The 23744-nt window shown below is 33.1% G+C and overlaps 1 protein-coding gene across 5 annotated transcripts; it reads left to right on the forward strand.

Annotated features, from left to right (window-relative positions):
- The first annotated feature begins 645 nt into the window (after window positions 1-645).
- On the forward strand, window positions 646-19943 carry LOC111506669 (zinc finger FYVE domain-containing protein 1). 5 transcript variants are annotated; one of them, XM_023161801.2, is made up of 7 exons: window positions 646-1011; window positions 2395-2901; window positions 8396-8880; window positions 10186-10392; window positions 10712-10927; window positions 14785-14970; window positions 18227-19943. In XM_023161801.2, the coding sequence occupies exons 1-7, from the start codon at window positions 963-965 to the stop codon at window positions 18719-18721; spliced, it is 2145 nt and encodes a 714-aa protein (XP_023017569.2). In that variant the 5' UTR covers window positions 646-962; the 3' UTR covers window positions 18722-19943. The 5 variants fall into 5 exon arrangements, with proteins under 5 accessions (XP_023017569.2, XP_074038249.1, XP_023017567.2 ...); XM_074182148.1 differs by having other exon boundaries at window positions 647-1011; window positions 14803-14970; XM_023161799.2 differs by having other exon boundaries at window positions 647-919.
- The last annotated feature ends 3801 nt before the right edge of the window (window positions 19944-23744 follow it).

Below are 23744 nucleotides of genomic sequence, written 5' to 3' on the forward strand. Positions count from 1 at the left end.
CTCATCTATTACGAATCTGAAGTCCAATTAACTTTCAAGACTGTGCATAATACTTTAAACTGATATTTCTTTCGTGATGGATATTTACTATATTTACCAATTGTTATTTATTCATTTCATTTTGCATCTTAGTCATATTTTTCATGTGACAGAATGACGTTCCAAGACTTGTCGGCAATGTTGCCAGGCAAAATATAAATTCCCTTTTAAGGAAGTACAATTGTACAAGAACTTCATAGAATTTCGAACGAAAGTAATTTTTTTTGGGGGAAATCAGAGTTTTGATCAATCTTTTTTGGTTATTTTCGCCTTCTACAATCTAAAAAACTATAAAAATTGTAATGGGGGAACAGATTGTGGAAGGTGAAAATACCCAAAAAATAGGTCTGTGAGAAGTTTCAAGATAATTCACTTTTATTTCCTATTATCGATTGTAACAGTCAATAAGATTCATTGAGAAAAATATAGTTTTGATTTCGCGAATCTTTTTATAAGTAGTGAAGTGAAAAACAGTAGTAAGAAAGCAAATATGGAAAAAACATTATGTATATACCTAAGACGAATCGCTGAAAAACATAATTGAAATAATATGATAAAATACCGAAACTTTGATGATTTGGCAATGCTTTTCGGTTTTAAACGTCAGATCAGATCGACGTGAAGTTTGGAACGTAAACATACTGTTTTTATTCTATATTAACACTTTTGGCATACACGTCTCAAAAAAAGGATTACTAAAATAAACTTTTTAAAGACTAAAATAGCTGCAAAGTTTTTATTTACAGTCGCAAATTGGTGAAAATAAACGTAAACAAATCTGAAACAGTGCGTGCCCTTCCTGAGAATGCAGTTTTACAACACGCCTCCCGAGTGCATTAGGTGCATTTTTTAACGTCAAATTTTTAGTGTCAAGTCATGTGTAAGTAGCCTACATTTTATAATCGCAACTGATAAAAGAGTTCATGGTTTTTTTTCCCAATGAGTCAACATGTGAGCTAGTTTATCTAACTGGTGAGATACGAATTTATGTTAGATATGATATCAATGAGAGCTGAGCAAAATTTTTGGTTATATGCGTTTTAAAGGGTCAACATATTTCTGTGCTAAAAAGGAGAGGCTAACGCCTTCAACTAATGTAAGCTTCAGTATAAATTAGTTCGATGTGTATACTTGTATTTTTTGAATCATTCTCACTCCTCTTTCTCAGGTTTCTTTGTATAGAATAATTGGCAAGTAACAATTCAAAAACTTCATGGAACTTATGGAATGTAAACTGGAAAATATCCAGATATAATGGAGAAGTGGCTAGCGAACAAATAACAATTTTTATCAATGAATATTTTTAAAATGTATCCAAATGTATCACATCAAACTTACAGTTAATAACGTAACTAAACTGGTTACAATTAAAATTGATTGAAAATAAATCAGAGAAGTAAGTAATATGAAAAGAAACACTAGCAGAATCACCTTTTTCTCTGAAATTAATGTGAGCAAAAATTTGTACCTCAAAAAAATATGATTTGATGCATTGTCAGTGTTAACAAAAGAACCAGTTGTGAAGAATTATTCAAAGAGCTTGGTATTCTAACTGTTACCCCAATCTATGGTATGAACCATGAAAAATTAATAATGTGTTGGACCCCCACGATGTTTTATTCACTCATCCAAATACGTAAGCATACTGTCAATGAGTTAATCGATTTCCTCCTAAGGTACTATGCTACCTGTACCTCTTGGCGAAGGTCCGTCAAAGTCTGTGGGGGATGGGTTGAACTTATTAATCTCCTCCCAATGATATCCCAGACATGCTCAATGGGTGAGAAATCCAGAGATCGAGGTGGCCAAGGCAACAAATTGACTTGGTTTTAATGAAAGTGGTACATGGTAACTCTATATGTGGTCAATGTTTTTATCCTTACCCAACCATCTTGCGACCCCAAACAAAATCTGAATTTGTCACTGAAGAGGACTGTGTTTCATTCCTGGTTCCAGTATAGTCATTCTATTCTATTCATGATATTCTATTCCTGTTGGATGGCTTTCATGAAACCATTGCTCACAAGTATTCACCACAATATTCAGAGAACTTTTCATCCTAGTGGTAATTTCTCTGAAAGACAAACTGGCTTCCCTCAGATCACAATTCAATCACTGTCTCGGTTGATGAAAATTCAGCAGTCTTCTCGTTCTAGACATAATGAACACCTCTGATAGATTTTTTGATAAAAGTTCTCGTTTTGTTAGTATTTTGCCATACAAATAAGTAAAATATTCAGCTATTCATTTAAATGTCAGTATAATTTTAAAGCATATTTGTACAAATTCCAAGTCTTTGTGACGTATGTAAACATAAAGTGTAAGACAAAACTCAAGTGACTTTTTTTATTTTAGCAAGTCGAGGACATTGTATGGTATTCCCAGTTGGAAAAATGGATACATTGGCCGCAAACATGAAAATGAAGTATCCAACTGTTGGTTCCCCCATTCTCAAATCTATAGACCCAAACATCAATAACAGAACCCTCCCCAGCAGAAACAACGCCTCAGGGGATACTTCCGTTTGTGGCACAACTGAAGGACTCATTTCTCTCAATTTGTCTGACGATGAATACGAAGGATCGAAAAGTGTTTTTCTGCTGGACGATTCTGAACAATTGCTAATGAAATCTGAGGGGAGCTTTCTGAAAGCTCTAAACATAAAACCCAGTGAGAAAGTTAAAGTAGTTTCTATCTTCGGAAACACAGGTGAGGGAAAATCCTATACTTTGAACAAAGTGTTTTTCAATGGAGAAGAAGTATTCCGTACGTCGCCTTCTCAGACATCTTGCACCTTGGGGGTCTGGGCAATGTATAATCCAGAGCTGAAAGTCATTTGCTTGGATACAGAAGGCTTATTAGGTGAGTTTTTAAAACAACTATTTGTAGTACAGCAAAAAATCACCTTCAGTACTCTTTTCCTATCAGTAAGTTGCAAATACAAATTCACTGCTAAAAAACCGGTTTATTACTCAAGTTTTTTAGATTACCCAAATTCTTTGAAACTGAATGTATATACAGTGTGGTAATTTGATTGATTTCTTGCCTAATGTGGTGTTTTAAGTCATCAATATTAGTTGGAGTCTTCTTTGTAATTTTTTTTCATTTTAAATAGTGTCACAGAAAAAATCAAGTGGATTCATATGGCAAGAATAGGCTGGCCATTCAATTTCGCCACGTCTACCGATTTATCGATGAGGAAAAATTTGATTCAGCTAATCTTGTACTACTGCAGCATAATGTGGTGTAGCTCCATCCTGTTGAAAACATATGTTTTCAATATTATCTGCGGTGTCAACACGATTTGGAAAACGTCATCGTTAATCAGAAATTAAAACATTCTGTAAAAAATCCAAGTAACTGGCCCCAGTTACTGTTTCTTCAAAAAAATATGGTCCAATTATTGTGTTATTTAGTATGCCAGCACAAACGTTCACTTCCAGTACAGATTTTGCATTCTCTAATACCGACAATTTTGCTTGTTCACCGTTCCATGTGAGGTAAATATTGCCTCATAAAAAATATTTTTTTGGATAAATTGGATTCCGTTGACATCTATCCATCATTATTTCACAAAATTCTAATCTGCGATCAAGATCATACTCATTCAGTTCTTGATGTAGTTGAATTTTATATGGATGGTATTTATGTGTTTCGAAAATTCTCATTATAGAAGTTTTCTTATAGGTGTTTGTGGGTTTTCCTCAGAAGATAATAAAACATCCAATTTCTTGTCGTCATTCAGTTTTGATCTCCCAGCTTTGGAAAGACAGTTCTAAATTCACATTCACGAAATTTTTGTTCTGTTCTTCTCACCGTAGACTGGGAAATATGATGGTCAGGATATTTCTCATTAAATATTCTGTATACATCAAAGTGTGTTCTTGTTTTATCACCCACTCCGAGCAATATCAATATCTAAATTCTTAGGACTGCACTGTATATAATATACCATAATAATACCATAATCCAACCACATTTTGATTATACTGCTTATTATAACCTTTAATCAGAATATGATGACAATATATCAATAAAGTTTGTTATATTAACTTCTTTTAATTAATCATTTGCATAAAAAAATTGTTATTGATGATATTCATTCACATTTTTAGGCAAAAATACCCTATACCAAAAAAATATTATATAAAGCTTTTTTGAAAACAATAAGTACTTTACCTAATGCTGTTAGGTATGCAACATATTATATAACAATTAAATTGATGACATACATTAGAAAATGAAAGTGTAATTTTCATCATGGATTTCATACTTAAAACATGTTCGAAACTTATTTCCACAAAGTAAAACAATGTATTATTTCATTTTTATTCAGATGTTCAGTATTTGCACTTTCCAAATCATTTGATGCAATTAATCACACAATTTTTATGTGAGAAACAAAAGCAGTTGGATTCTGTGGAAAACTGCTAGAATGGTTAAAAATTAATATTGTTAATAAATCCCAATAATTTAATGTCAAATAATTCATATCTCAAGAAATTAATGTATTATAAGGTGTACCACAAGGTAGCCCCCTAGGACCACTTTTTCAAACATTTTCATAAATATCATTAAAGTTAATTTAAAATAAATTGATGGCTGTAGCCGTTACTATATGGTAGGAGAAAATTTCTATGTATTTACCACTTTTATTTGTAACTAACGTTACTGCAGTTTCGTCCTATATGGACATTTTCAAACTTAAACAAGTTTAAGTTTGAAATTTTCATTTCTTTTTTCATAATTTAAAATATACTGATTTTTTCATTGATGATTTTGAAAATGTTCGCTTGAACATCAAATGAGTGCTTTGAATTTTGTGAAAATGGCTCCTATCAAATAAAAATATTTAATTTTCAAATCAGTCATATGATATTTTAAAATTGAACTAGTCCATACATCATAACCGACTTTATTGTTTTGCTTCATACTTTGTTTGACATTAAATAATTAATATTTCAAGCTAATAAACTAAAATGATTATTGCGACATTAAAGTCAGCAAATTCATTAAAGACACAGGATTAAAAATAGATTGTGAAATTCTATTATTTGGTGATGATCTGAAGGTTTTTCATGTCGTAGAGTCACCTAATGACAACCAAATGCTGCAAAGTGATTTGAATAAATTAGATCCCTGGTGTTCTTCAAACAATCTTCCACTCAATTTAAGTAAATGTTAATAAACCACATTTTTTAACAAACATACCACTCTTGACAGCAACTATTAGATAAATGATTATTTACTTGAAAAAAAACAGACAGCTGCAAAGGCTTGGGAGTATTCTTTAATTCCAAACTCTCATTCGCACTTCACATGGAGAAATGTGTAACTGCTGCGAAATAAGGATTTCAAAAACATATAAAGTATTAGAGCCGGTTTAGAATATCACTGTCTTATCTGGTCACCTATATATACTACACACATTCTATCGCTTTTAAAATTGATTACTTCCTTCCTTTCTTTGGAAGATTCCCACTTTTTTCTGTATTAAGATGGAGTAGTAGAAAGCCAAAAACTCTCTTTCCCAAAATGAAATATATCATCTACAAACTAGATAATGTCTACCCCAGACAGGGGATAGATGATAATATTTTGTTAAAGCGTTTTCATTTTATATCTCTTGAAGGCAGAACTTATTCTTTCCTAGCAACACCGAAAACGAATATGTTATTCAAATCTCCCTGTTATGTTTGCGAATCAACAAATACTTAGTTGAAATTTGTTTTTTTTATTCCATGAAGGTATTATTGTTATAATACTAAGGGTGTAACTAAATAAGTGTAAAACATTTAGAGAGATGATTCCTCATCGAAAAAAAGATAGGATCTTTCATATAAAGAAATTTCATTGTTGCATCCCTTGTTAAGATACAGCCCCTTAAAGAGGGTACATAAAATTTGTATAACAACTTTTTTCACAAACACTAAAAAAGTTACAATATTGAAATCAACCTGACGTTTTGTACTACCAAAAAGAAACTTAGCCAGAAATTTATTCGGTTTACCCCATGATTGTAAGGGGTGGAAAACGCAACCCCTAAAATTTATTTCCAATGTAACTTTTTGTCTTATTATTTGTTTACCATTTAAAAATTCATTTCCGATAGCCTGTTTCATTCTAAACAAAAAAATGTCTCTTGGATTTTTTGCCCAAAATAAACCAGTTAGCAGCAAAAAATTATTTTTGGAACAACTACAGAGACACATCGTCATAAATGCGAAAATACGAAACTAATCTATCTAATAGGTCGTTATTAGCGATAGTGACAATTAAATTGGTATGGTGTGAATTTTCGAAATTGAATTAATACTAATTGTGTGTTGTTGTTCTGTTCTTAATTTGTTACTTTAATAATTCACTTGTTATTAAAATGGCATACACAAATGAGGAAATGGCTGATATGCATTACGTTTACGGTCTGTCGTAGGGGAATGGGTTAGAAGCTTCTAGAAGATATGCTGAAATGTATCCTCAACGGCAGCATCCTTCACATAGAATATTTGCTCGACTTCATCAACGATTACGAGAATATGGTTCATTTGACAAAAGAACGCAGGATTGTGGTCGCCATCGAGAAGTTCGAACACCACAGCTTGAGGAAGCAGTACTTAATTTGATTGAAGAACAACCTACTACCAGTACTAGAAATATTACTTTCCAGCTAAATGTTGATCATATGACGGAATTTCGAATTTTGAAGGAACAACTCTTATATCCTTACCATCTGCAACGAGTACAGGCACTGTTACCGCGAGACTTTCCGATCCGTCTTGAATTTTGCAATTGGATGCTGGAATTGATTAGAAGAAAATGTGACTTTCTTAAGACGATAGAATTCACAGACGAATGTAATTTTTCTCAGGACAAGATTATTAATTTTCAAATGGGCTGATGAAAACCCTCACGCTATTGTCGAAACTAACCATCAAGAAAAGTTTTCTCTCAACGTGTGGCTCGGAGTTATTGGGGATGATTTAAAAGGGCCTCATTTTCTACCTTCTCTATTAAATGGTGAGGCATACATACAATTTTTAAGAGAAGTGCATCCAGTACTGCTGGAGGAAGTTACTTTGGGCGTCAGAAGGGATATGTTTTTTATGCATGATGGGGCTCCCTTCCATTTTAGTCAAGTAGAACGTCAGCATATGCAACATCAGTGGATAGGTCGAGGAGGACCACAGAACTGGCCCACTCGATCCCCGGATCTCAATCCTCTCGATTCCTCTATTTGGGGCCATTTACAGCATTTGGTTTATCGTACTCCTGTTCGCGATGTAGAGGACTTAAGAAACCGCATCATCGATCCGTGCAGGGTAATCAGAAAGACTCCAGGAATATTTGAGCGAATACATGGCTCAATGCGCCGATGTCTAGACGCATGCGTAATGTCTGAAGGTAGACATATTGAACATTTACTATGATTTCTACATGTTGTGTGTTTTGTTATTAATAAATCAGTTTTGTTTATTACCCTTTAATCGTTTAATGCAGGTATTAACTACAAAATAACAATAAATCCAGTTCGCATTTATGACGATGTATCTCTGTAGTTGTTCCTTAAATAATTTTTTGCTGCGAACTGTTTTATTTTGGGCAAAAAACCCAAGAGACATTTTTTTGTTTAGAATGAAACAGGCTATCAGAAATAAATTTTTAAATGGTAAACAAATAATGAGACAAAAAGTTACTTTGGAAATAAATTTTAGGGGTTGCGTTTTCCACCCCTTACAACCATGGGGTAAACCAAATAAATTTCTGGCTAAGTGTTTTTTTGGTAGTACAAAAAGTCAGAATAATTTCAATATTGTAACTTTCTCAGTGCTTGTGAAAAAAAATTGTTATACAAATTTTATGTACCCCCTTTAAGGTGCTGTATCTTAACAAGGGATGCTCCAATGAAGTTTCTTTATATGAAAGATCCTATCTTTTTTTCGGTGAGGAATCACCTCCTTAAATGTTTTAAACTCATTCAGTTACACCCTGTATATGTATTATTTCCTATATTTAACACTCATTTACTTTATCACTCAATGAATTGAATTAAATACAAATTTAAATTTCATTTCTATGTGCAATAATGGTAACTCTTAGTGTTGTAAAGTACAAAATTCTTGGAAGTATGTGCTAGGAATCGCACGTTAAAAGGTAAGACCTCGTTAATCTTTAGCACGCACAAGTTTCAGCTTCTGAGAGTTGTCGTTCGTGGGAGACGACATCTGGTTAATGGAAAAACAGATTTTTTTTTGTAACAGGATATATTTTCTGAAAAAAACTAACTATAAATTCCGTTCCTTCATTTTCATGTTCATTACAACTTGTGTTCTTCCTGTCATAAAATCATATGTTGAAGGCATTTCAAAAAGAGAAAACCAGCGCACCCGCATGCTGCTCAAGGTCCTCGCAGTGTCAGACATTATCATCTATAGGACACGGGCGGAGCGCCTCCAACGGGACATGTACACCTTCCTGGGGTCAGCTTCGAAAGCATACAAAGACCATTTCAGTTCGGCTCTGAAGAGCGCTTTGGCTAAGAACGATGCAGAAAAGTTTTCGTCGGCCATCGGTCCGGGGGTGGTGATTTTCCACGAGACGCGTTACACGGACACTCTCCACGACAGTGCTAACGTGAAACAGTCCGCCGAAGACATTTTACAGACAACGTTCGCGGAACTCGGTTTACCTTTCGATGCGTTCAGTTTCCTCAAGTACGTCGGCGTGAAGACGACTCAGTCCGAAACGTCGTTCAAGGAGTTGAAAAATGTCCTGGTGGACAAGTTGGAGAGCACGGAGGTCAGGACGAAGAGGGACGCCAAGTATATTTTTTTGACGCTGCAGGTAAGTTTTCTTGTACTATTTTTAATTGGCCATTGGGGTATTTCTATCACATCCATAGTTTTTGCTAACTGCAGTGAATGGCAGGTGACCTTGCAACTCCAAATTTAGTTTGTTCATTTCTCACATGTCCAAATTTTGGGGCACATCATCATATAACTTCTAACGCCATACGGTATTTGATCATTGGGTCAGACAATCATGTGCTCTTGGTAGACAAATAATGATGCATATAACATTAACCGATTCTTTGGCAAACAGTTATATTTTATATGGTGGTTGGTATTGTTTTCGCAAGTCCACAGATACAGAGGCAGTAGCATTGGAGGGCGTCTCAAAAATTCAAACTGAAACTGGCAGTACTAAAAAAATGTTGCTTCTTGTCTTTGGATTTGTGTAAAATATCTGATGACATATCCAAACTAATAAATTTTGGCATTAGGGGGAATGTCCTCAATTGGTTTGTGAGTTATATGTGACAGACAACATGCTTTCTTTAGAAAATCAAAAGTACCATAAGAGAAAATGATTTTGGGGCACCTTAAGGATCTATTCTTGGTCCCACTTTTTTAATATACGCTGTTTGTATCGGCCAATGGGGAATGTTCCTTCTGGCAAAAATCAAGTAGTTTTTATAAAAGAGCTCTAAAACAACGCATTTTAAACTCATCATTTTAACCTTTTTCTTTAAAAAATTATTTGAATACTTAAAGAGGAATGAAATAATGCATTCAACATTTAAAGGGATTCGTTTCTATTTCACCATTTGGCAACATCGGTTATAGCTAATAAAGGACAATGAATCTGTTACCTGTATGAGGCAAACAAAGATGACATATTTCAGAGGCGTGCTGTTCTGTTTACTTATTTTCTGAGTTCCGAGACATTCTGTGACATGACTTTTTGTGCACCTAACCTATCTTCCTCTATATAAATAAATAACAAAACAACTGTTGTTTATGTGGCTTGTGGAGGTGGTATTGAACTATAATTTATATTTTGCCCTAATTGTTGATTTATAAAGATAATTTTCCTTTTTCAAAGTAGAATATCTAGGTACGTATAAATTATTTCAACTTGATATAGGCGCTGTTGCCAATATGTGAATTAGAAACAAATCCCTTTAAAATTAAAACCCAACATTTGAAACATCAATTTGAATACTTTCCAAAGTGAATTTTAAAAACTCATGAATTAAACTCAACTTTGTTTTGTTCAAACTTGCATTTGCTGTAATAACCCAAATTGAGAAACATTCCCCATTCCTTCACATGAAAAATCCACATAGAAGTTACTTTTATTTTTCAGAGTTTGAATGAAAAATTCAAGAACAATATCAGCGGACCGTCTCCACAACTGTACTTACCAGCATTTTTTACGTGCACCGAAAAATGTCAATCTTGTAAAAGTACTTGTAGTCTCTCTATGGGCCACAAAGAGGAAGGAGAACCGCATAGGAGCGACCAGGATTGTACCTATCAGCACCAGTACCAGAATCACGTGTATTTATGTAGAGTGAGTAGTTGTTGCAACAAAAAAATCAGATTCGAGAGGTTTGGTGATCCGATAATTGATAAAATGTTGTTTTTGTTGAGAAATTTTCGTAGATGAACAATTCAGTTTTTGCCAACGTTTCTATTAGGGCTCAAACATGGGTAAACTAATGTTTGAGCACTGATGATGGATTTAATTGAGTCCAGTACGTTGGCAAAATCTGAATTGTTCTTATACAAATCCATTTTATTCCTTTCCCAACAAAAACAATTGAGAAAAATGTGAAAGTTTTCATCTGTATGGAAAGCTATACATTTTGTAACACTTTACTTTGTTCCAGGCATGTTACAATAACGGTCAGAGAATTTCTGTCAAGCCGAATTATCAGACGATGAATGACAACTCTTGGAGCGGTTATTTTACTTATGTTTGGTCTGGTTACGTCATTGAGTGTCCGAAATGTGGAGAGATTTATAGAAGCCGACAACATTGGTATGGAAATAAAAATCCTGAAGAGAGTGCAGTTCGAACGGAAATAGTACATCTCTGGCCAGGGGTGAGTTTTCAGAAGTTTTTATGTAAAAGTATTTCAATGTTGAGTTTTTATCATAATTCATAAAGTAACTCAAAATTTTTTCACACAACTAACAAACGGTAGATTCAAATTCATTTGTTCCTCTTAAAGCTCATTTCTGAATCTATTGGAAACAAACTACAATGAAAATAGTGTATCTTACATTTGTTTCAATAACCAATTCAGCCTCATCAGAATGGAGTTGAATTTTATCTCATTGGAAGAAACATGAAATTAACCATGTGAATAAAAATTTCATTCTGTCCATAAAAATATACATTGAAAAAATTGAACAATTGGTAATAATAATTGGTAGTTATCTAGTATTGAGAGTTGAATATAATTGTTCATGTTAACAATGTTAACATGTGTCGACATTTTAGAAACCTATCTTGCATAAATTTAATATTGTTTATATGTATTCAAAATTAAAAAACGATTCATTTATTGGGCTGAGTGAGATCATATATGGAAGACCACAGTCTAATAGTTAGCTGCAATGGTATTTTATTGAGTCTCAAAGATTTAACGCTAGGAGTACCTCAAGGTTCTGTCGTAGGACCATTGTTGTTCCCCAACTTCATAAATGACATATCTGAAGTATGTTCTGAATGTGTCATAACCATGTTTGCACATGACACGCAATTACTGTGGCCGGCAAAAACGAAAAAGAGTTATCAGACCAAATAAATACAACAGTAGATAAATTCAGTGCTTGAGTCAAAGCAACAAACTCATTCTGAGTAAATCGAATTCTATTTCAATGAAATCATTTATTAGGAGAGATTTCACCATTGATTCTTACACAATAAACGGTATTCAATCATCCAGCGAAGTCATGTTTTTAATAACGTCTTTGGACGAAAATAAAACTTGGGCGGTCATATTCAAAAAGTCGGCAACAAACTCAATTCTGCATATTATTCAAACACACAGATTAAATACACTCTAGTTAATTTTGGATTGTTTACTTTTCTATGGCTTATTCTCACATTAGCTTTAATATCATGTCTTGGGGACGTGCCAAGGAGTTCCCAAGACATGATTGTTGTTCCCAAGACATGTTCTGTTGCTCAGAAAAGGCTGTTGAGATTAGGATAAAAGATGGTGGTCGATTGGCGAGAGGTCTGGGAAGTATGGTTGGTGAGGCGATGCTCATTTAGTTTAATTTTCGGACGATGATTTGTGAAACATGCGATCCAATCCAAAAAAGGATCTTTTTGGTTGTGCAAAAGCAAAGAACATTCTGAACAAAATTTTTCAAACCAGCGTCTAACAGTACATTCATTAACACTATATTTGTTAAGTGTCTGTTTTTTTTTCGGCAGCGCTTTGGCTCGATTTGAATTTGTAGAGAAAACATTTGTTGAAAATTGCCTAACAACGTCATAAGTTAAAAGCAAACAATTAAAATTTGGAAAAAATGAACAGCATCAATGTACAGAGTATAAAATTATCTATCGATTAGTATACACCACGACACAGTCTAATGAATATTTATTGAAATGTGGAGCTACAAATACACATGATATTGAAATAGACAAAACTTTTGAAACAAGCTAATATATCTTTTGCTTTTTAATGATGTTCTATTTTTTTGTATTTTATTAGACTTGGCACATATACTCAGTGTACCAAATTACCAAATGAATAAATAAATAAATTACTAATTGATCAACTAACGTGCATTAGCAATATATACATTAACACTGTACATGTGGAAGTAATATAAATGATTTTATATACATCCTATGCTTCAAAATTGAAATTATAGTCGACCTTCTGCATTGAAGCAAATAGAAGCAGTGCATATATTCAAAAACAAGTGTGATGAATTGTCCAATAAATAATATTACACAACTTTTCATGTATAAAGATGGAGAAGAGAAAGCTAAAAATCTGTTTTCCAAAAACTTATATCTCCTGAAAATATACCCCTTTCAATTGCATTAGCTTCTGACTGGAAAGTATATTACTCCAACTTCACTAAATCAATTTTGAAAATACATTTATATCTGCTATCAAATATTTGTATAAAAATTTCATAACAGAATGCCCCGTTAATCATTGTTTATATTCATTACATAAATTATCACTTCGGTTTTATTTGTTATACTGGATGAGTCGAAGGTCTGTTTTCCAATGATAATGAGCAACAGATTCAAATTTTCAAATCTTTCAACAATAGGTTGTTTATGTTTTTCACTTAGGTTTATAACTAAAAACTATTTTGTGACAATATGACAATAATAATGAACAGAAATAGTTTGAAAGATAATCCACATTTGAAGTTCATAATGAAAGTCTGTGTTCTGATAAAAAATATATTCAGTATAATAAAATAATTATAATAACAATTTATTTCCCAAAAAATATACAATGTTTATACCAAGGAAAAATGAACAATAGAGAAAAAAACAAAAAAAAGGTTAACTAATAATACAATTAACTGTATTCATTTGAAAATGTCCTTATAGGACGAAACTGCAATATTGTTAGGTACAAATACAAGTGGTAAAAAAACATAAAAAGTTTCATTTTTAATTTTACAAAAACGTTTAACTAATTTGCTTAAATAAAAATGTAAGAAATATATATAAAATATTGATAATAAAATAATGGCTCATAACAAGATATTTTTTTAGATTTTTTAAATCCTATTTTGCTGACTTTTTCAAAGAATTTGGTAAATTATATAATCTAAAACTACTCAAATGAATATATTATTTATTAATATACAATCTATTATTCAAAACCCTTATATTTTTAGAATGCCTTGTTAATAAATATTTATGTTGATCACTAATTATTTCGAAAATCAAATTTGGAATGTTTCAGTTTGTCTTTTGCCGAGTGAATGAAGGTGCAAAATTAGAATTTGTATATCATTGATATGTCTAATATATTTTTTCTACAACCGTACTGTAACAATACACTTATATGACCATAATCCATTTCATAATGATATCTATTATGATACAGATTTTTCATAACGATACAGATTATCAACCAATAGAAACCCATAATTTTTCAATCAAGAATCCTGTTCCTTTGTTTGTCCTAGATTCTAACCTAAGTAACTAATTGCTTTATTTGTCAAAATCAGTTTTCATATTACCTACCTATATTATCAAAATGTCTGAAAACAGCAATATAGAAGGAATACCATCGACTCCAATATTTTTAAAAGATCAGATTAATTACAGTTGTTATATTCAATATAAATATACTTAGAATCTTTATAGTTTTCATATATCCATGATAATACCATTAAGTTCGTGTTTTTTAAAAAAAATATGAATTAATGACTGTAAATGTGTTCAATACAAATATAATATTTATAGTTTTTCATTATTTATCGGGTTTAGAAAAAATAGCGTATGCAACTCTCATGTAATGGTTATTAATACACTGGCATATACCATACAAAACTCGTCTTCTGCTCGTTTCGTATCCCGGTTAATGCTCGTATCTTAATAACCATCATTACATGATCGTTGCATAATATACTATTTTGGTTTGTATGTATTATTATTTGGTTCTTTATAATCTAATTTGAAAATACAATTTATAACTTCATTCTGCAGTATTTTCAGTGGTTTGAGTAGAGCATTCGATACTGTTCCCCAAATTGATATCGAATACTGTTTGAGAAACAATTCTTCAATTCGATTTTTTTTAATATTGAACTTTTCTTAATTAACAATCTTCATTCCGCTGTCTATACTCACAGATACATCCGAAATTTGACGTAATTATGTCCACAATTCAATAATGTAGACTAGAACAAATATTTTTGTCTCAACAGTCTATTTATTATATACTCTATTAAAAAATAGGACTACTCTTATTATCAGGAGCGCTCCTTGCTCGGATCCCAGAATTCAGCGCAGAAAGTGTTGGACAGCGTAACAATGTTCACAGACGCAATTTCTAGCGTAGGATCTCAACCCAAACAGCTGATTAGCGATTGGGCAGCCGACAAAATCGCCCCTAGCTATTGGAGACCTAATCATGAAATCAAGGTAAGTTATATGTTTCAATGAAATTAATGCAATGTGTAATATTTTGATTTTTGTTACTACATTGTGCATCAGGAGTATATAAGTTGACTTGTGGTACTTGCTCAAAACTTTATATTGGCCAAACGGGGAGAACTTTTTCCCAAAGAATGAAAGAACATAGGATTAGATTCTCAAATGTGAAAACTACTTCCACATTTGCAAACATCTTTTGGCGACTATGACTCAATCTTTTGGAATACTTGGAAATTGATGGATTTTAGAATTTTGAAAATTCACTTAATGACCTGATAGAATTGAATTCTTCGCCTCTGTTGAATCTGGTTTTCACTGTGGAAATTGGTAATTAGTTTATAACATGTCCATTAAATGAGTTAGTAAGATTTCTTTTTTAATTAATTTATTCAAACCCATCTAAAATTATTTGTCATTAAAGGTAGAATTTAGTTAGTATGAACCCGCCTGAGCAAGCTGTTGAATAGCAAAACATGTGTTGGTGTTTTGTGAACTGTCCAGTGAAAATCGCACAATAAATTGTTTCTTGAACACATTTTCCAAATGGTGTGATTACTACATCATGTCTAATTAAAATTGAAAGCAATGAGCCAAGAATAACACCTCCTGCTTGTATCCTTTCAAGATTTCCGATAATCGTTACCACCATTCTAACAGAGTGCAAGGTAGATATTATTGATTCCATTCTTCCAAACATTTTTTGGTTAACTCACCAATAACATTGCTCATTTTTTTAATACAAAGACAAAACAAACAAATCTCCATTATTGGATAGATCGGGAGTATATAAGTTAACTTGTGGTTCTTGTCTAGAACTTTATATTGGACAAACGGGAAGAACCTTTTCCCAAATAATAAAAGAACATAGTTTCTTTCTTGAATGTAAAGACCAATTCCGCATTTGCAAACTACACTTTGACAGAGGAGCATGAGTTAAACCACAAAAGATTGAAACTTAATCTTTTGGAATGTTTAGAAATTAATTAAAATTTACTGAATGATCAAATGAAATTGAACTCTTAACCTCTTCCGAATCTGTTTTCTGAAGCGGAAGTTGGTAACTAGTTTATTCCATTAGTCCATTTAATGATCAGTTTTTGCATAAACTCAGGTAAAATTATTATTTAGAAAGTAGGTAGAATATGAAATTGTAAATATATAAAGCACACATTGTAATTAGTTTATTACATGCCCATTTAATAAGTTGGTAAAATTTTCTTTTATGATGTTTGAGAATTTTCAATCAGTTACTCAGGTGAAATAATTAGTCATTACCTAGATAGCAGATCATAGGATCCAAATGTTTATTATCAGCGGCGGCTCGTTAGAGTAGACGAGGGAGGCTTAGCCTCCCCATAAAATTTGAGGCTATTCATCACAATAAATTAAAAGATATTGACAAATAATTATGATTATTTTTTTCTAAAAATGCTTGGGTATCATTACTTTACCATTAATTTTTAATATAAATACATAATATGCCCGAAAAAACACTATCGCTCACTACGTAGTACGTATCTGTATCCTACATCAACAAATGTCAAATGCACCGCATATGAACGAATAACGAATAAACCATCAACCCGAAATGATAAATGCCATACATTGCAAGGGAGCCAAGCCTCCGACTGTTTTAAAAAACACAAGCTCCGCGAGACGGATCCAACCAGCGACATACGTCCCGATTTGTACTTTTAGTTACAGAAATTATAGCGTTAGGGGAGGCTAGCCTCCAGTTGGTCTCCGTTAGTGTACGGTTGCGTTTGTTTTTTATTTAATTACTCGGACGGGATGCCGTGACGGACCGGGACTGAAAAATATTTCGGTAAATCGTTTTAGTGGTTCTTGATAATATTTGTTATTTGTGTATGAAACAGGCAGTATTGTATTACAGCAGTGTTGCAGCAGTGTATTACAAGGTGTTTTCAGGTTTTCACTTTTCGGTAAGTTTTTTTTCCATTTAATATGGATAAGTTGGACGAAATTAAAAAATCTGACGATATAGTCGATTGGTTGCTGACAAGTAATTTTAGGTCTTTATCTTATGATAATAAATTTTACATTATTAAAACTCTGGGAAGGCCTCAACCAAATTTGATTTCAATTAAAGCGTCAGATAATCGACAAAATCGAGGATTTAATATACTAATATACGATAAATGCGATTGGTTAACCGGCTCCATTAAACGAGAAAAACTTTTTTGTTGGCCCTGTGTTTTATTTTCCGTACAAACCGGATACCAAACGTGGTCTAAAATAGGATACTCCGATTTGAAAAAATTACCTAGTTCTACAGAAAGACATTTTAAATCTAAGGAGCATATATTATCGTCTTGTAAATTAAAATTGTTTAGCAAACAAAATATAGATACAACTCAAAAAGAGGCCATAATTTCTTTTAATAATCAGGTAAGGTAAATTGGTCGAATATTACGATTTATTTGGGTTTCCCAGAATTAGCTTTTCGCGGACACAATGAAATCGAAGATTCGATTAATCGTGGCATTTACAAGGAACTTTTAATGTTATGGGGCAAATATGATTCCCAATTTGGCACTTTTTTAAACGGTAGCGCTTTTTCGGGCACCTCAAAAACCATCCAAAATGAGCGTATAGACAGTGTGGCATATATTATTAAGGAAAATATAAGCAAGGAGTTCGAAAGTGTTTCTTTTTTTTGCATGGAAAATTGATGAAACTACCGATATTACCTGTACATCACAATTTTCAATTGTTTTTAGATATATCAAAGATAATCATAATTAAGTACTTGTGCTTATAAAATATTTGTAGCAGTTTTTAACAAAACTGTTATATTAGAAGAGAAAAGTATTATTATTTATTGACTGAGAAGAGTTCATTTATATTAAATAACTCAAAGACAACCCTTTTTCCTTGTTTTTGTTTTTTTAATGGTCAGTTTTATACGTATAATTTTCGGCAATACACAATGTTTGTTTGCATTTATGCAAATATTACGTATTTTGCTTTAAATAGGTGCGGTACCCCAAAAAATTTTCGCGCTCCGGCGGGCTTTTCTGTGTCTATATAGTCTTTATGACTTTAGCCTCCCCTGTTCTCCAATGCACGAGCCGTCACTGTTTATTATATAAAGCACAAATTATGTAGACTTTAATCAATCGAAGAAGCTGTTGTATAGCAAAATACAGTTGTTGCAGTTTTGTAAACTGTCCAGTGGAAATCTCGCAATAAAGTGTTAATAGAATTCGAACTTCAATTTCAGGAATGTTCCAAGTGCGGTTCAAAGTTCCAGCCGACCGATAAAAAGCACCACTGTCGTGCTTGCGGCGAAGGTTTCTGCGAGAACTGTTCCTCGAAACGCCAACCGGTCCCTTCGAGAGGTTGGTATGAAGACGTCAGAGTGTGCGACTTCTGTTACATGGATCAACCACCAAGCATATCGACCGCCGTCGACGGAACCGAAAACAGAGCCAGGCAGCTCGGAGAAACAGTCATCAACTCGATTTCCGTAGTGAAATCAACAGTATTTGACATCCCGAAGGACTTCATCAAAGAATCCGCCAGGCCGTCTTACTGGGTGCCGGACGCTGACTGTATCGAATGCGCGGTGTGTTTCGAGTCGTTCGGGTTTCTGCAGCCTCTCCACCACTGCAGGGACTGCGGAAAGGGGGTCTGCGACGAGTGCTCGAAATCCAGGAAACCGGTCCCGCTCAGGGGTTGGGAGAAACCCGTGAGGGTGTGTAACAATTGTCGATGATTTCCGGGGGTTTTCCAGTTGAGCATGAGCGAGAGGAGGTAGAAATGGGGGTTGTTATATATAGGCGAAGTAGAAGCATCACGGGTGGGGTCTTAAAGTTTTGTAACTGTATTTTTAGGTCAAAGAGATTGAACGAGACGAAAGTGAACAAGAATTTCTTTAAAGTTTTATTTGCTTGGAGTAAGTTATACGAAGACAGGGTTGGGATTGCATTTACATTGATCAATAAAATTCCATTGCTAGGGGTTCCTTCTGAATTTATCAGCGTTTTATCAAAGCTATTGTTCGAGTTTGTTGGCCGTGATATACAGCTTTTTATGCCTGGCGTTTTGTTGTCTACAAAAGCGATAGACTTTGTCAAAGACGAGGATGAGGTGCTCTATAGCACATTGTTCGAAGTTCAGGTCTCTCCAGAGGTAGATGTGGCTTCTTTCTTATAGATTGGGCTAATTGGTCTGATTGGTGTATTCTAGAGGTTAGCCAGACTTTATTTTTGGTAATTCCCTCTTGTAATTGAAATTGTTTTTCTGTCCTCGAATCTCTTCAAATTCAAAATCACTGATAAATATTCAACAGAAATGAAGAGAGGAGTAACATAAACAAAGTTTCGCTACATTCATTAAATAATACATCAATCAGGCCAAATAAACCAGCCAAAATGAAGGAATCCACACCCACCAGCGAATAAAATCGGCTACCCAAACCTCGAACATTGTAATATATTCTGTGAGGATAACTAGGACATTGCATCGTTTACCTCATTGCCTTTGATAATATCGACGCCGCTGATGTAGACGAAATGTCAGGTATAAAAACCTGCATACCAAAAGGCCAAACACCTGCAAAATAACTTTGACACAATTATTTCCGGCCGGGAAACTTACATTTGTTTTGTCTGCAACTACGGCAGAGACATTTTTGAAAGAGAAGGTGCAGCTTGGGTTGAATCAATTTCCCTTCTTCGAACCATGGGTGAGTATTAACATGATTGATGAAAACATTGAATGTTGAAATTACTAGAGTACAAAGCTTTGTACTCCTGTGAATATAAGCGTTTTTATCTGCCATAATCGGTTTAGTCTTTCAAGCTGGTTGTTGATTGGAGAAAACTCATCAGACAATGATTGGTGAGCGTTTTACATAAAAAGAATTGGAAACTAGTGTTGAGAAAAGATTTTTGTTACTTTTTATCATAATGACAACTCTGTCCCACATAACAGTATAACACTAATAAAACATTCTCCAACCTACTTCAAAGTATTCACACTCGGCAACACGATCCTACCAACTCTTGAACACTATACTAAATTGAAACGTGAGCGTAAGCATATGAACTGTTAGTAACTCAGTACAATAATTACCATTATTGTTCATTTTTATTTTGAAAATCAGAGTTGAACAATAGCCTTCTATATGAGTTTTTGCTGCATCTTCCAAAATGTCTGCAACAGTTGCAGAGAAATCTTAGCTTCAGTATACAAACTTGGAAGACGTCAATATTTCACTGATCAAGGCGACTCTCTGTGAACTGTGTTGATAATTATCATGAAAGATATAAATAAGAAAAGTATGAAACTTTTCAGCTGAAATAGTTTCCGGAGCTTTTTGGGCTGTACCAAAAGTAAATTTGGAGTTTCATTATTTTATATGCTACAACCTATAATTTATTAGACATTTAATGAAATCGTCCTGAAATGTCACCCTGCATATCAAAAGTTTACATCAACAAAGACGAACGGATCAAAATATTTTACTTGGAATTTTTACCGATTCATCCGGGGATATGGGATAGATTTTGATATGGATTGAAAACTTTGGGAGATCTAATTTCCTGAATTAAAATACCTTCCGCTTGAGTACAAAGGATATTTATTTGTTAGAGAATGAAGACGTATTCTCCTAACTGTTGTATTTTGATATTTTTTATCATTTGAACATTTTTACATGTAGTTGTTCACCCAACAAATGGAGCTGTAAAACAACATGAGCCGCAACAATTTTCACACAGACAAACAATTTTGTCTGTGCTTTTTGGACAGGTCAACCCACATTTCACTCTTATTGTACTGTCATGTGTTTGTTTGTTTTGATTTTCCTCCTCAGCGAATAAACAAATGGTGGTTAGATAATTGTTGTGTATGTTCAAACTTCCCAGCGAAATTACTCAACATATTCAGTTTTGATGGTATTCTTTACCTATAAATTAATATTTCGAAATAAAATCTAGAAATATTCATCTCTCCCAACTACCTACACCGTCAGATAAATGTCTGCTAGAAAACAACATCCAGCGTGGTATTAGCCTACGATGTAGGTAGTTTAGAGAGATTAATGTTTCTAGATTTTATTTTGAAATATTAACTTTCTAATACGTATGTATCTCTCCTCAATACAGTCTTCAAACACGTTTTGATCTCTTTTGGGGTATTAGTACATAGGATGTTTCTTTCCCGCTTAGGGCTTTGTTCACGAGATGGAGCTGCTATTAGTGAAATCAATCGAGTCCCAAGCACTTTCTGTTTGGGTCGCATCTTTCCTGCACTGATAAGAGGTAATACCTCAAAACCGGTCTTCAGGTGATCTACTAGAATAATTTCTGCACGGTCCTGCTGGTGGATGAACGAGAAACACCAGCGAGACTAACCTCTGTGAGTTGAAATGTCTATTGAATATAATCCAATATCCAGCTTGGTGTTAGCCGAGGAAGTAGTTGTTTTCCGGGAGGAAATTACCATTTTATAAATTTTAAGCTTTCAAATACCGTATATGTACAAACCACAGGCGTTAAAACATAACTGACCACTCCGACACTAACAATTAAGCCGATTGCAGTTAAATCTGATTGGTCAGCATGAGGAGGCTTGTTTATTTTACCCAATAGATGCAAATGTGCGTGTTGATCATGCAAATGAGTGACACATGTGGTCACTCCTTTTGTTCGGTGAACAAACTGAGGTGGATGTAACTTTGTTGAATTCAAAATAATCTACAGGAGAAGGGGACTGATTTTCTAAAGCCTATTGTATACCTTTATCGATCACAAAAAAATTGCTTGAAAATGCATTGGGTAATTCTGAAAGCCCTAAAGACTGAATAATAGCGAGATTAAAATCAAATTGTGTTAGTTTTTCTTGGCAGAAAAACCTGTGTTTTTGGAAGATAAAGTCGGTATTGTATAAGGAATAAGCACGACTTGAAAGTAGTTTGTTTCGTTGTTACAGTCTCAAGTCGAACAAAAAATGTAATGTACAACGCTAAAGTGTTTTTTTGGCTTCATCACTTATTTTACTCTTTCTATACCACCGTAACAAGACTTTTTGAATTATTTTTGTGACAAATTACTTGTAAACAAATCAGGTGGCTACATGTTTTATAATTCCTATCTATATGCATACCAGTTAACATGAAATTGGTGAACAATTCACCATATTGTCATGAAACAGAAGATTTTTACTAATCATTTAGTTGAAAACCTGATTAGTTGAAATTATCGTTCATTATTGTATCTCTGATGTACAAAATTTCATTAAAAAAATTAATAACTTATTGAATTTGAAAGATTTAAAAATTGACTTTTTCAATTAGAAACCAAATAAATCACAAGTTTAGAAAATTTTTGACAAACAATATTTTGTCAGTTGATGAATGAAGGGGTTTCCCAATAAATTTTATTAAGTATACACTTTTAATTGAAAAATTCTCAAGAAATATATAGACTTTTCGATGCTGAACACAATCTCATAGTCAGTGTGCTGTTTTAAAATAAACAGTGTGAACAATTAAATATAAGTGTATTTCAGCCATTTTTAAGTATACGCTTATGATTTATAATTGCACAGAGAATTGAGAGCCCTAATTATGAATTACCTAAGAAATTTGGCTTCATGACTAAAGTTGAAATATTTATTGCATTTTGTTGTCTACTGTGTACACCTCAACAAAACACATTTTTAATGCATCTGTCAAACATAACCTTAAAAAGTGGAAATATAACAAAATTTAAAATATTTAACCTAAAATTATTGTGAAACTTGACATGATATATTTATTTTGTGTATATTGTTACTATTCAAAACTTGAGAAAATTATTTAAATATTTATTAGTTTTATTCTTCATTCCTCAAATCTAGTAAAAGTACAAACATACAAGTACAAGATCATGAGAATTTGAAACTTCAAATTTTATTGTTATTAAAATTATAGAAAATGTTTCAATATGCAAAAAAATGGAAAAAGTGTGAGTAACAAAATGTGAATGATACAGTAAATTTATTAAAATAAATATTGTTAATGTTATTAAACTAACAGTATATTTGTATATGAACCTTGTTGAGGAAAAATGATTCTATTTTAATAACATATAGGTGAAAATTGGTTCTAAACAATAATTATGGAACTGTTGGTATTTCTCCTGAATTTCAAAAGGAGCTTTTTTGGAGTGTTCGCAAAAGAAGAAACTGAACCAATGGCATTAGAACTTGAAAAACCTTCAAAGTACTTTGTGACAGATCATTTTGAACTTTTTATCCTTCTCATTTGATCAGGAACTAAGAATAATGCCAGTGGAAACGTGATTTTGATAAAGAAATCTGTGATTATTGTGCTCTTCAGTTATTGAGATGACACCAACCTCAGCCTGTTATGATGAAATGGTGAACTGTTTCCAATTTTTCTTGGTAGCCAAATATGTAAATCATGTTACTGAAACCATAGCCGAAACCCAAGTTTCACATGAATCTTGTAGTTTGTAGTTTACATTGAAACTTGTCCACAAGTCTTGTTTCATTAAACGGTATCTGCTTGTTATGTAATCTGTGGTTGGTTTATGAGAGAGTTTTTTAAGTTATAGTTATCTAAGTAATATAATAGGGAAGTGAAATGATACAAATAATTGTCAAGAACATGTGGTAAGTTGAGCTGTACAACCTCCTCTCCTACATACAACTTACAAACATTGGAGATAATGTGTGACTTGTTATTTTCATTTTTATACACGATTTAATCGGTTTTATTTATAATTGTT

Source organism: Leptinotarsa decemlineata, unplaced genomic scaffold (genome assembly GCF_025532065.1).
Source record: "Leptinotarsa decemlineata unplaced genomic scaffold, Ldec_3_MD MMD2_tig00026328_RagTag_RagTag, whole genome shotgun sequence".
Lineage (NCBI taxonomy): Eukaryota > Metazoa > Arthropoda > Insecta > Coleoptera > Chrysomelidae > Leptinotarsa > Leptinotarsa decemlineata.

Coding starts and splice junctions, on each gene's coding strand:
- LOC111506669 (XM_023161801.2), top strand. CDS start 963: ATGGTTTTTTTTCCCAATGAGTCAACATGTGAGCTAGTTTATCTAACT. Junction 8,881..10,185: donor ATATTTTTTTGACGCTGCAG/GTAAGTTTTCTT, acceptor TTTATTTTTCAG/AGTTTGAATGAAAAATTCAA. Junction 14,971..18,226: donor GACCTAATCATGAAATCAAG/GTAAGTTATATG, acceptor CTTCAATTTCAG/GAATGTTCCAAGTGCGGTTC.